Source organism: Cuculus canorus, chromosome 6 (assembly GCF_017976375.1).
Source record: "Cuculus canorus isolate bCucCan1 chromosome 6, bCucCan1.pri, whole genome shotgun sequence".
In the NCBI taxonomy this organism is placed as follows: Eukaryota; Metazoa; Chordata; class Aves; order Cuculiformes; family Cuculidae; genus Cuculus; species Cuculus canorus.
Genome location: NC_071406.1, coordinates 37,571,315 through 37,584,728, shown reverse-complemented (window position 1 = coordinate 37,584,728; position 13,414 = coordinate 37,571,315). Strand labels below are relative to the sequence as shown.

The 13,414-nt window shown below is 45.9% G+C and overlaps 1 protein-coding gene across 9 annotated transcripts in view; it reads left to right on the top strand.

The window, feature by feature from the left end:
* KANSL1L (KAT8 regulatory NSL complex subunit 1 like) overlaps positions 1-13,414 on the top strand; it is a 64,977-nt gene that overhangs the window by 48,957 nt on the left and 2,606 nt on the right. For 6 of the 9 annotated variants that reach the window (XR_008450333.1, XM_054069481.1, XM_054069483.1 and 3 more), the window contains 7 exons: positions 12-174; positions 1,171-1,281; positions 1,704-1,841; positions 3,470-3,594; positions 5,657-5,781; positions 6,702-6,756; positions 11,796-11,908. Coding sequence is in view for 8 of the 9 variants with exons in the window: in XM_054069481.1 (XP_053925456.1) it covers positions 12-174; positions 1,171-1,281; positions 1,704-1,841; positions 3,470-3,594; positions 5,657-5,781; positions 6,702-6,756; positions 11,796-11,908 (830 nt within the window). In the remaining variant the exon portion in view is untranslated. The remainder of the gene's footprint in view (positions 1-11; positions 175-1,170; positions 1,282-1,703; positions 1,842-3,469; positions 3,595-5,656; positions 5,782-6,701; positions 6,757-11,795; positions 11,909-13,414) is intronic. The other 3 variants (XM_054069482.1, XM_054069485.1, XM_054069484.1) reach the window with 3 other exon arrangements.

Sequence of the window (13,414 nt, the reverse complement as noted above, 5' to 3'; positions counted from 1 at the left end):
TTTCCTTGCAGACTTCGCCATCTGGAGATGCCACCTTTCCGTACAAAACTCAGTTGCCACGTGTAGTGCCAGCCTCCGCTGTCAGCAGCAGTGAGTGCAGCACAGAATCTAAAATACTGGATTACGTGAAAGAGCTGGACTCTTCCTTCCATCCGGTCTTATCATTCCCTTCAGGTAAGCAATGCAAGCACAGTGCCTCTACAATAGAGTGGTCATGCTTGCGAGAGCTGGAGAGTTTAAGGACTCTCTTTTCTTTTGAGTGAGTTTTAGAATCATAGAATTACAGAATGCTTTGGGTTGGAAGGGACCTCAAAGCCCACTCAGTTCCACCCCTGCCACAGGCAGGGACACCTCCCACTGGATCAGGGGCTCCAAGCCCCATCCAACCTGGCCTTGAACCCCTCCAGGGGTGGGGCAGCCACTGCTGCTCTGGGCAACCTGGGCCAGGGCCTCCCCACCCTCACAGCAAAACATTTCTTCCTAAGATCTCATCTCAATCTCCCCTCTTGCAGCTGAAAACCCTTCCCCCTCATCCTGTCCCTGCACTCCCTGATCCAGAGCCCCTCTGCAGCTTTCCTGGAGCCCCTGAAAGCTGCTCTAAGGTCTCCCGAGAGCCTTCTCTTCTCCAGGCTGAACAACTCCAACTCTCTCAGCCTGTCCTTGTACGGGAGGTGCTCCAGCTCTCAGATCATATTTGTGGCCTCCTCTGAACTCGCTCCAACAAATCTTGGTTCTCTTACAGAAAACCTCACACTGGCAAAAATATGAGAGTTTAGACAAGTGAAAATTATAACATCATCCTGACATTTGAAAACTACACCATCTAGATTTCCCATTCTGGTAACGTGATTGCAACCAAGAAACATTGGTCAGGGGAAATTTTGAGTTTTCTGGGGCTGTCACCAGTTGCAGGCCATGTTTTCCTATCTCGTCTTCAGCCTGGCCATGTGAAGACGCAGCCGCTGTGCAAACGAGCAATGGGGTGTTGTAGGAGTTACTCGGTGCTGCTGTTCTTCATGAGCGGAAGGACTCAAGGCAGCTTTACGTACTGCTCCTAGATTGTGTAATCGATTCCTAGACCTTTAGCGATGATGCATAATTCATTGGCTCACAGGTTTCCATCTTTCTGGTACCAATTCCGTTCTCTTTCGATCTCTCTCTTTTTATCAGATATTCCTCTTCACATATACTTTGAAACTTTATTAAGGAAGGATGACATCAAAGGAGAACCTGCAGATACCTCGTCTTCAGGAGTGGAGTTTAAAGCATGTCCAAACAACGGTATGTAAAGCTTTTAAGTACTGTAATGTTTTTTCAGTATTTAATTCGTTTTTCATTCATTTGCCAGTACTTTCTGCCCTGAAGAGATTCAATTTATGAGCTTGCCACCGAGCAGGTTATTGGAGAAGGTAACAGCTGAGGCTTTAGGTGGAAGAGGAACCTCTTCCTACACCGCAGTGTCAGGTTCTCCTTTGTGGCACCAGAATGATCCCACCAGAGCCGTAGGAGCACAATAATGCAAGTCAGGGTGGCGTGGACCATGGCTTCTCTGCAGACACAGGTGTCTGGCTGCAGCACTGTTTGGTTTCCTAGCAGAAGTCTTTTTCTTTCCCACTATAAATAGTTCAGCAGTTGAGTTTTCCCTTGGTGCGATTTACAGGCAAATAAGTTTTCATCTTGATACATATTTTTTTCTGTTTTAGACTGTAATCAGCATAACGTTTCTGTCAAACAGTGGAGCAGTGGCTGTTTGTCTAATTCCAAATCTCAGTCAGTGTCAGGAACATCTGACCAGCTGTCAGAAGGGAGGAAGAAAAGACATCTAAGTGAGACAGCAGTAGGTAAGAGGAGAATGGTCTTGTTTAAGAAAGCACTGCATCTTTAAAAATGCATCCTGTCTAAATCAGTTTTTTACCACTGGGCTTTGAGAATTGATTTGAAGTTGTCTCCAGAAAGAATCATAGAATCATTTGGTTGGAAAAGACCTTTCAGATCATCGAGTCCAACCATCCATGTCCACTACTGAACCAGATCCCTGAGCACCTCGTCTACCTGACTTTTAAACACCTCCAAGAATGGTGACTCTAGCACCTCCCTGGGCAGCCTCTGCCGGGGCCCAAGAACCCTTTGGGTGAAGAAATTTTTCCTGATATCTATTGTGGACCTGCCCTGTTGCAACTTCAGGCCATTTCCTCTCATTCTATCACTTGTTACTTGGGAGAAATGATAGACCACTTCACCACAGCCTCCTTCCAGGGAGCTGTAGAGAACAATGAGGTCTCCTCTCAGCCTCCTCTTCTCCATAAACAGCTCTAGGTTCCTCAGACGCTCCTTGTAAAACTTGTGCTGTAAACCCTTCCCTAGCTCCTTTCCCTTCTCTGGACGCGCTCCAGCCCTTCACTGTCCTTGTAGTGAGGGCCCAAAACTGAACACAAGATTGAAGTTTCAGTTTGTCTTCTGCCAGCAGTAGTTAATGAAAGAAATAAGTCAACCTTGTATCGCGGGGATCGTAGTTTCCCACAGGCAGCGAACGCCCATGTGCTGTATTTTTGAGTAGCAGCAGTTCGAGCTTCTTTGTGCTGCGGGTGTAGTACTACATATTTATTCCTAATTTGGGCTCTGTCTATGAGAAATCATCGATGGGGAAGGTCAGCCTGATGAACAAGGCCAAAAATAAAACCTGTGTGCCAGGGAGTTGTAGAGCTGCCTGGGAGATGTGCGTTTGTATCCTTGAACTGTGTGATACAGTCTTTCGGATCAGGCTTAGGTCTTCTCCCCTGCTGGAACGCACCGATTCTGTTTATGAATTGGTGGTGGTTTTGTTGTTGTTATTCTTGTTGTTGTTGATGATGATGATGATTATTATTATTATTATCATCTGAGTTCTCTTTTCTTACTGGAAATCGAGGTAGAAGGAAAGCAGAGCACAGGTGGTTAAATCCGGAATCCCCCTACCTGCTGCTTACACTCAGACTGAATAAGAGTAAACAATAATTAACAATTTCTCTGGGCCACATGAAGATCTAGGAACCAATTTTATTTGTTACTCTTGCTGCCAGTTTTGTTTTATCATTTATCGAGGCAGAAACCATCGGTGAGGGCCGAGTGAATTAATGAGCTGTAGCCTCACTAGGAAAGCGCTGTTTGGGAACACCAAGGAGCGTTCCTCTCTGCCTGATTGCGTTTGCTGTGTGCGTAGGCTATGGCAACTTCCAAAAATCAAAGTGGGATTTGCCCATATGAAGGCGGTTCCATGCGAAGAAATCCTTTGTAGAAGGAGAGGGATGAGTTTTGTGGCACAACAATGACGGGATGAGTAACAAGTGTTTATTTAGACAGCTTTTTTTAGTGTCTGTTAAATCACTGTGGGCTTTTGAGAAATGGCTTTGCTATTACTGTATGGAAAAACATCTTCGGTCTAATCGACAACAGCCGGGGTGCATTTTGTTGTTGTTATTTTTTGTGACAGGCGAACGTAACGCTAGGTTTGAGACATTCTCCTTTCAACACGCAGAACCAGAATCCCACAGTGGTTTTGCTGCGGCCACCAATGTCAACGCAATGTCGAGGCCCGCTCACAGCACTTCATCACAGGTAAACCAAAACTATCTCACCGTTGTCACTGAATCGCAGAATGGTTTTGGTTGAAAAAGACCTTTAAGATCATCGAGTCCAACCATTGATCCAGCCCTGCTAAGTCCACCACTAGAATGTGTCCCTGAGTATGACATCTGCTCATCTTTTGAACACCTCCAGGGACGGTGACTCAGCCGCCTCCCTGGGCAGCCCCTGCCAGTGCTTGACAACCCTTTCAATAAAGAAATTCCTCCTAATATCCAACCTAAACCTCCCCTGGCACATCTTGAAGCCATTCCTCTTGCCCTGTTGCTGGCTACCATGGAGAAGAGACCAGCACCCACCTCGCCACAACCTCCTTTCAGGCAGTTGTAGGGAGTGATGAGGTCTCCCCTCAGCCTAATTTTCTCCAGGCTAAACACCCCCAGGTCCTCAGCCGCTTTGCATAAGGCTTGTGCTGTAAACCCTTCCCCAGCTCCGTTCTCTTCTCTGGACCCTCAATGTCTTTCTTGTAGTGAGAGGCTCAAAACTGAACTCAGGATTCGAGGTGTGGCCTCACCAGCATCGAGTACCCAGGCACAATCCATTCCCTAGTCGTACTTGCTGTGCTCTTTCTGATCCAAGCTAGGATGCCGTTGGTCTTCTTGGCCACCGGGGCCACTGCTGTGGCTCACGTTCAGCCAACTCAGTCAACACCCTCAGGTCCTTCTCCAGGCAGCTTTCCAGGCACTCCTCTCCAAGCCTGGAACGCTGCATGGGGTCGTATGCTGAAGGATCAACAGAGAGTTACGCAAATTCATAATGCAAACCCACATGACTCTTACACCTCATTTAGTGTTAAGTTACAGTACAGAGCATTTTTACAGGGAATTAAGTGGATTACATGAAGTAATTTATTCCAGATTGAGTTTGTGGTGTTCCTAAAACAGATACTTCCTTGCAAAAGAATGCTGCAGATCACATAACTGGAATGTAAGTTTAGTTTGTTGGCACTGGGCCTTTCATTTTTATACTTTATTATCCAAATTTCATGAAATAGACTGATTTTTTTGTTCCCAGCCTTACACAAGGGCTCCTATCATGTTTTTTTCTTCAAATGGCTTCACAGTGCAAACAGAGTCACAGAATTTGTTAACTCTCAGCCTCGCTGTTTAAAACCTTTTGTGCTGAACTCCGGGCAAAGCATGTGAATTCGCTGAGGAGCAGCACAGCTCTGGTTCAGTGAAGGCTCTGCTTTGTTTATTGGAATTCATTGAGAATTTCATAATCCTATTCAGATTTCCCTCCCACGGTTCTGCTAAGCCCAGTGGTGGTAGGGGATGCTGTAAGTTGTTGTGTTTCAGTATGGTGGTGACTCCTGGAGAGCTTAAATCTGCGTCTCCCATGTAGCTGTGACAATGTACACTCCTCCTTTTTGCCCTTGCTTGAACAGACTGTCTTTAAAGAACACCCAAGTGAGCATTTTAGAATAGCCTGCTTCCATTACCGTTCCGATATATGAAATATAACTTTCTCCTGTAATGCAGGATCTTCAGGTTTTGTCCCATGTAGGTTCCACACAGCTGTGGGCAGAAAATACCACCAGGAATCTCTGATCATGGCAAAGAAATTCAGTGACTATCTTTCGCACATCTTTCAGAAAACCACTTCCCACGTAGGCCGTTGTTTGCTGCTAAATATAATTCCATGCTTTTGGAATTCATAAGTACATCACAGTGAAGAACCACATGGGTTACGGGTTAATAGACAGGTTATAGAAGGTTGTCTTTGCAGAATGGACATTATGAAGAAGGCAGCATTATGTTCAATGTCCTTAGAATTACTGTAACTGAAATCAAGGAAGGGAAGCTCCCACTGGTTTCAGTAAGAGCTCTACCAGCCAGAAGTAAATCTGAGATGAAAGAGTTGGAAGATTTGTTGAGATTTCATCAGGCTCGGGGAATCTGAAGTCATTAAGCCACTAGAAAATGTGCTCAGGTTACAGACTTTCTCCTCGTGCAGTTCTCATGTTTCTTAGCTATCGTGTAGTTCCTGTGGTTTGAGGTGATCAATCTCATCTTGTATTCCTTGTGTTGTGCAGCACAACTCCAGGAGGAGGTTGAGAAGCGAGAGCTCCTATGACATCGACAACATTGTTATCCCAATGTCACTGGTGGCACCATCGAAGCTGGAAAAACTACAGTACAAAGAAATCCTTACCCCAAGGTTAGTTCATTACCTCCTTAGTTGCCAAGAAGATACCAACACGAACGTGAGAATGTTAACTAAAAATATCATTAACATGCAGTTAATTTCGTAATATTAAGAAGATCTTTTCATGCAGTCGGTTGTTTCCTCTGAGCATTTCAGTTGTGCGACGGGAGTGGTGGGAAGGTGACCAGCTGACAGCACGAGGGAGAGAGTCCGAGATGCACAGGGAGTGACAGAGCTACAGACTGGTGAAAAGTAGAAGCAGGTTTACATCACCTTAATTGGGATACTCGTGGCCTTCGGTGTGCCAGAAGGCTGAGAGGTTGCTCTCAGTTTTGAGTGTTATGGTTCATTAGGAAATAGTTAACTGTTCTCAGTGAATTAAACAGAAATAAATGGTTTTAGCATATATTTTTAAAGTTTATCCATACATGCAAATCCATAGATATAGTAGCATAAGCTTAGTTTTTTCTATACAGTGCAAAACTACAATCCATAATTCGAGAGACCTCTGTTTTCTTTAGAAAAATATCTTTAGATTGCTAAAACAGAGAAATTGATCTCCTGTGCTGTGATTCAGCAGCTTAATAACAAATTGCCTGAAATGGCTCAACGCAATTGTTGTGTGTTTTAAGTCTCAACTTTGTATTTCCTTTTATATTCTTTAAAGCTTAAAATATGACTAAGACTCTCTCGGATAGCTTAGACTGTGCTGAGAAAAGCAAAGGTGAGATACTGGGTTGGGGAAGGAAAATCTAAACTTCAGACGTGTTGTGACCACCTGAAATTGCACATTATTTCAGTTGAAAGACAGTTTGAAGCACAAGCAGAGTTGCAGAACTCAATACAGTGTAGAAACATCAGAGTAATTGCTACTGCTGAAATAATGGTAACATATAGGTAAATTCATTTGACTTCTCTTGTCTCATTTCTAGCTGGAGAGTTGTGGAACTCCAACCTCTAGAAAGATCTCAAACCGATGAAGAAGAGGTAAGCTGTGTTTTAATTAAACCACTGTTTTTTCATTAAGGTGGATATAAGTTATAACTGGGATAATCGCTATCTATATTCCAAAGTTACTGACTGCATGCAAATCCTGTGAATTTCCAGTTTTGAAAATAAATGATTCGCTGTTGGGTTGTGCAAATGTGTCTGGTCCCTGCGACGCACGGCAGGAACGTGCGTATGTCTGTTCATAGTCATTGTTCACTTGTTGGTTTGGCTCTGCTGTCCCTCGCAACTGCCACAGTCTGCGCTCCCAAAGGGTCCCTTGCGGCCAGGCCTCCAGCTCCCAGCTCCTGGGCACTCCGATGCAACTGTATCTTCAGAGCTACCTGTCCTCTTTCCTCCTTTTCTTTTCTGTTGCTCATCAGGAGGCAGTTTGGCATTTTCCCTGTGGGTCCAGCAGGTTTCCTTAGTTTTCTTCTCTGTTTGATTTCCTGCAACCCTCCTGTTGGGAGCAAACTTCTTTCTGCTTTGTGAGGAACAACGTAAGTTTCAGCATTTCCTGCTCGCCTGTTGAGCTACGTTTGCACCTCATGTTGCTTCATCCAGTTGTATGAATCTGCCTTTTCCTTCAACGGAGCATCTGTGGACTTGGCACCTGGTGTCCTTTCTCCTGTAAACAGGGATCTGAGGCATCTGACCCATTGGGTCTCGTCTCTAGGCTGGTTTTCTGCCCTTCCAGGCTTTTCGTGGCTCCCTTTCCAGAAACCTGCCAGTTTTGTATCAATTGGACATCTCGTCTCCCTCCACGGTCAACTGTTATAACTGCAAGACCCGTATTCCTACCTTCATCCACAGTGTCTGTTCTGAGGCTCCTTTTTCAGAGAATGTCTGCAACCAGGGTTTTAGTGCTTTTGTAGCGGAAAAAGATTAGATTTGGGTAGTGGCATGGAAGGTTATGCTAAACATAGTGAAAAAACTGAATCACTTCAGAGGTAGAAAATCCACTTCCCACACAAGCGCTTGCTTGTGCATGGTTTTACCTGGTCTGTAGCTGCCTGCTTCATGGAATTGAACCTTTCTGTGAAGAAGAAAGAAGAGATTTCAGCAGTGATTTGCCTTCAGGACTCGGTGGGTTTCTTGTTTTGATTTCGGGTCTCATAGATGACTCCTCCTGTACTTTTAGTGCAGCTGGCTGAATGAATTTGAAGGCATCTCTCTATGCAGTCCTTGGGCTAATCGCTGGTTCAGTAGCCCTCCCAGTACGCTGGTATTTGGCACCACTGGCTGATCCTGTGTGATTCATCCTTTGGCCAGGAAATGACTTGAGTTCACAATAAAGCCGCTTGGCCTCCTGCTGTGGGCCACGGCTTCTGTATTGTCTGTCAGCGGCCGGGCAGAGGGACCGCAGACAAGAGAAATGCCAGAGATCTTGTTTGTCTAATCATCCTTTGCCAATTTTCCCCCTTTCTTTTAGAATCGCGTTAATTGGTTTGCATGTTTGTCAGAGCACTGAGGGAGAGGTGGTTGTGATCGTAGTTCTCCCACTTCCTCGCTTTAGTTTTTATCCGAGTTAGAGTTGTTACTGAGTGAACTTGAAAGGAGATGAGAGAGCAGCACCATTACCTGAGCACGTGTCCTGCGCTCTCTGACACTCTTGTAATCATTCCTTGTGCTGAAAGCCAGGTGAGCCGCAGGAGAGCGTTTGGGAAGGACAAGAGAGGGCGAAACAATCCTTTTGCTTTTATAGAAAGGAAGCTTTTACTCTGCTTTCCCTGCCTGGCAGCCTGTGGTGGTGCCCTTCTCTCTCCACCTGTCTATCTTCTGCGTGGCTAAATGTAAAACTGCTGGTGTTGTCCTCAGGTCAGCCTGCAGTCAGGGATTTCTTCCACTTGCTATCTGGTTTTGTTCTTTTATTCCTTCTCTCTTGCCTTCATTTAAAGGCTTTCCACGCCCCCAACCTGGCTCCATGCACTACCCCGGCACCCACAAGTTACAAACCACTGTGGAGTCCCAAGTTTGTTGTGTTCTACAGGAGCCACGCTTGTGAGGATGGGAACTGCCCTCCTGCTCATTCCCCATCCTGTATTTGAGTACAAAAAGCCAACATTTTGGGGGGCCAAACTCCTGTTTCTGGACATTTTGCCTTACAAGAGCAAACATAACAGTTGGGCACTGGAAAAGTTAATCCGCTATCTATGTCTGCTCTGTTACTTGCTCTAAAACCACTTTGGTTTTGGAAACAGAGCGTTTGTGTTTCCTGGTTTGCGTGTACGGCTTTGCCGTCTGTTATTGCTTTAAGGCATGGGAGGGTGTGGCCCAGGCTTTCCTGTTGTATTTTGGTTTGGATCTGTTTTGTCCAGGTTACAGTTTCTGGCAAGGCACGGTTGCAAAGTAATGCTGAAGTCTATTTTGTAGTTGTTTTAGTAATGACAAATACTCTGAGATAATTCTGTCTGTAATTAGTTTTGCATAAGTGTTTTCACGGCTTCTGACTGTGTTTCCCGTGAAGCTGAAGATGAAACACAGACCTTATTTTGAGAACCTCTCAGATATATTCCTGGTGCGATTCAGACTGCACAGTGTCTTAAATTAGATGGGGAGGGATCCAAATCTTCGTTTGCTTTGTATTCTTTGCATGAAATCATTACCCACGCCTCTCAAACAGGCCTTCCTGATAGTCCTTTCTCTCCACGTCACTGCCAGATCCACCCAGGAATGACAGTTTCTTTTGTCCTTTTCCAAACTAACCTTAGCGGAGGGGGAAAAAAAGACATTTATCCAGTTCTGTAAATTAACCTAAAGTTGATACCAAGTGTGACAAAGCAGAGGGGGGGACAGAGGCGGTAATGAACCAAATAGAGACTTTTTACTCTGATGTAACATGAATAATGAATATTTTTTAAATAAGAAAATCTATTACTTGTTAGTCGTCAGTGAAACTCATCTTCGATAAACCAGCAGTTATATCTGCTCCCCAATCAGCGACGGAAAAGGAACAGTGAGGCTTATTTCAGTATTTTTCAAACTCTTCACTCGAAGATGGACGTGGACTTTGATTTTTGTTAAAAATGAAGTTTCTTCCCAGTGTGGGAAGTTTTAGTGGTTTGCTAAGAAAAATATTTTCAAAGTCCTAAGTTTTTCTTTCAAAATTATCTTTTGTTTCCGCTTCAAAAGAAATTGTGAGTGCAGAGCAAAATCCTGAATTTTCCCTGCGGGAATAGCACTTATGTAGTTCATTAAATTCTCGCTTTCACGCTGTGCATCACAGCCCTTGGAAAGAGGATCTGAGCCGAGATGCAGCCCCATAGCGACACCATCCCAGTGACGGAGCTGGTGACCTCCAGGGAGAGGAGGAAACCTGTTCCGTTGTCTTGCGTAAAAGGGAACCAGCAGCTAACAAAGGGGGTTGTGTTTAACATAAATCAGTCACTGCTCTTTTGAAAAAGACCTTTGGGATCATCAAACCCAGCCATCCCTGTCCACTACTAAATCAGATCCCTGAGCACCTCGTCTGCGTGGCTTTCAAACTTCTCCAGGGATGGGGACTCCACCACCTCCCTGGGCAGCCTCTGCCTGAGAACCCTTTCAGGGAAGAAATCTTTCCAAATGTCCAGTCTAAACCTCCTCTGGTGCAATTTGAGGCCATTTCCTCTTGTCCTATTGCCTGTCACTTGGGAGAAGAGCCAAACATCCACCTCATTACAACAAATAAAAGAATGAGGAGTCTTCACAAAGCTGTTCTGAGCTGGGCAAGTACAGCAGGCCTCTTTGAGGGTTGGGCTGGGCTGAGGAAGGAACCCAGCAAGCACGGTTTTAGTGAACAGGTCCTGTGGCTGGTGCAAATCCCACCAAAGGAGTGGAGTTCTCCCCAGTTGATGGTGTATCCTGTACTGTGCGGCTCAGTCTGGGGACCCTGCGTTTCGTTCTGTGGTTTATTGGCCTCAGTCGGAAGTTAAACAGTGTTCCTTGTGCAACACCACTGGCAATTCTGCTTTATAGAAACCACTCAATTTATTTTCCATAACCCTCCTATTATTGTGTAATTCTTGTCCAGGACTGACCTGGCAGCGCAGCTTCATGGCTCCTATAACTAGGAATTGTTCTTTCCTAGAATTTCTCAGCTTTTGGGTTGGGAGCGGCTGGCATAAACCCCTGGCTGCAGCACTCGTGTGCTCCTGCCAGCCTTGGCTTGGTAGGTGAGCTTTGAAGAGGCTGAATGGTTTGGAGCGCTTTGAAATAGTTCTGAGCTGTGCTGGAGGGTCCAGCCAAGCGCTCTCCTGGCCATCCGAGGAGCGAGGGGGAAGGGCAGCAGCGTTCTCCTCGCCCAGCCGTGGCCGAGGAGCTGCCGTCCTGGAGTGCTGCCAACAGAACAATGAAGATGGCTCTCTCCAGGTGAAGAAGGGACTCCATAGCTCCATTGGAGGAGATTCACCTCAAAAGCTGTCTCTCGTTTGGCTATGAGCTGTTAAAGCAATGACATTAGGGCCCTTTTTGGCTGTACCAGGGCCATGCAAATCATTTGCTAAGAAATAGACTCTTCAAAGCGGAAACCATTTTCTGCCTGGTTTCGTAGGAGGAATGCAGCCCCTCAGGTTTGCTGAGCTGTTCTCAATGTGGAGCTATTGAAGTCCTCGGTGAGCTCAGACCTACTGTTCTGTGCTCAAACCTGGCAGATCCTGCTGCCTCCTCCTAAAGCTGTCTCTGGAAACTCCTGGAATTTTTGCTTGTCTTTATTGTGTGCTTTTAATCCTGCCTTGATTTGCAAATGAACACTCGTCCTTTAGATTTTCTGCCTCTCACTAGAGAGAAAAATGTGTAAGTTGCACGGGGGGTGATTTCTATATCCATTTGCATCCACCACAGAGGTGTAAAAAAGAAAGCAAGTCACAGCATCCCAAATATTAGAGCTCTGTGAGCAGAACACATGTATTTTGATGTGCCTGATGTGCTGCGAGTGTGCGTTGTGGTGCCTTCGCTCAGGTGGTTAACAGACCTTCACAGAATCAGATATAATATTGGTTGTCTTTGGGTCTGGCGATGTGCATAATTACAGCAGCAGCTCTCCCTCTATTTCGTTACAGACAGAAGATCTGTCAGATGAAGCTTTTGCCTCGCGTCATACAAAGTATGAAGAAAGAGAGCGAGCAAGGTGGTCGCTGTGGGAGCAGAGCCGCTGGCCCAGGAGGAACAGCAGGCAAGTGTACTGCCTTCCAGAAAAGGCTGGCGTCAGTGAGGTGGCAGAAATGCTGTCACAGGGAGATTTGGAAAGGAAAAAAGTTAGATTAATGGCATTAATGACATTAATTAACTCCTTAGGGACAGTACCAGGTATATTCGGGTTTGTGGCTGGAAAGGGAGGGCAGCGCTGAAGCATGGATACTGGCAGAAATTTGGCATGTTAGTGACCTGGTACTGGTGAATAAAACCTTACTCCCGTACTGAACACAGCTCTGCTGTTCGGTGCCACTTCCCGTTATTACAGCTCCGGCCACACTGTGCAACATGAGCCCTTCTTCGCTCACCTGACTTAGTTGCAAGTCCATTGCCTTCAGGGACTGAAGGGGTCTGGACTGGGCCAGGGGCCTCGCGCTTAAAAAGGTCATTGTGTGAAAAAGGCTGATTCATAGAATCATGCAATGAATTGGGTTGGAAGGGACCTCAAAGCCCATCCAGTTCCACCCCCTGCCATGGGCAGGGACACCTTCCATAGGGGTTCCAAGTCCCATCCAACCTGATCTTGAACACCTCTAGGGGTGGGGCAGCTCTGGGCAACCTGGGCCAGGGCCTCCCCACCCTCACAGGAAAACATTCCTTCTGAGATCTTATCTAAATCTCCCCTCTTTCCACTTAAAACGTTGCTGTCTGCTGCAAAACTCATCAGAGTTAGGTCTTCCAAAAGGTAGTGCATGTGAGAGTAAACTTCACAAAGCTGTGTCTGCAGCTTGGCTCTGAGCAAGCACTTCCCATAAATTGCTGCAGAATCTGCATCCTATAAATGCTGGGATAACTTTTTCTGCTGTTTATCATAGTGATAAAGGTGAACCATGCCGCTATGGAGAAAGATAGCTTTATTTTAACGCAGGGTAAAATTAGAGTGAAACAGCACTAAGAAATTCTATTTTAAGCAGTTTTGAAAATAAATAAAACTTCAGGAACTGTACTGAAAAGTACAAGTTGGGTGTGTGCCCTTCATCCTGAACCACTGTGAACTCCCTGGTGAAATCTCAGTGCTATTTGAATTCAGAAGCAAAACTGCTGTTGACGTGAGCTGGGTCATTTCCATTTCCACCCAGCATTTAAGATGTGTGCCAGTATTTCAGATCTACTTCAAATTTACATTGAAGGCGAGGTCAAAATCTTTCATTTTATAAAAGTACTTTGCCTGCTTTGGGGGCGAGTCCGGAGCTGGGGTGGGCAGGGGCAGCCTAAGGCCCTCCTGTTTCTTCCCGAGCTGCATTGGCACGGCCTGCTGACAGTGCAGTGTGGAATCGGCAGGCTCCTGCGAGCGATGCCATTGTTTCTCGAGGTGGGAAGAGCCCACAGCTCACTGGCTCCTCTTGTCTGGAATTCCAGTTGTGGGGAGCATGTGGAGCAAAGCGCAGGAGTGAAACCAGCTCTTCTGCAGCCAGAGTGCCTGTCCCAGCCCTTTTTTATCCCGTTGGCTCCTCCCCGTGGCACACTTTGCTCTGGTTTGTGACAG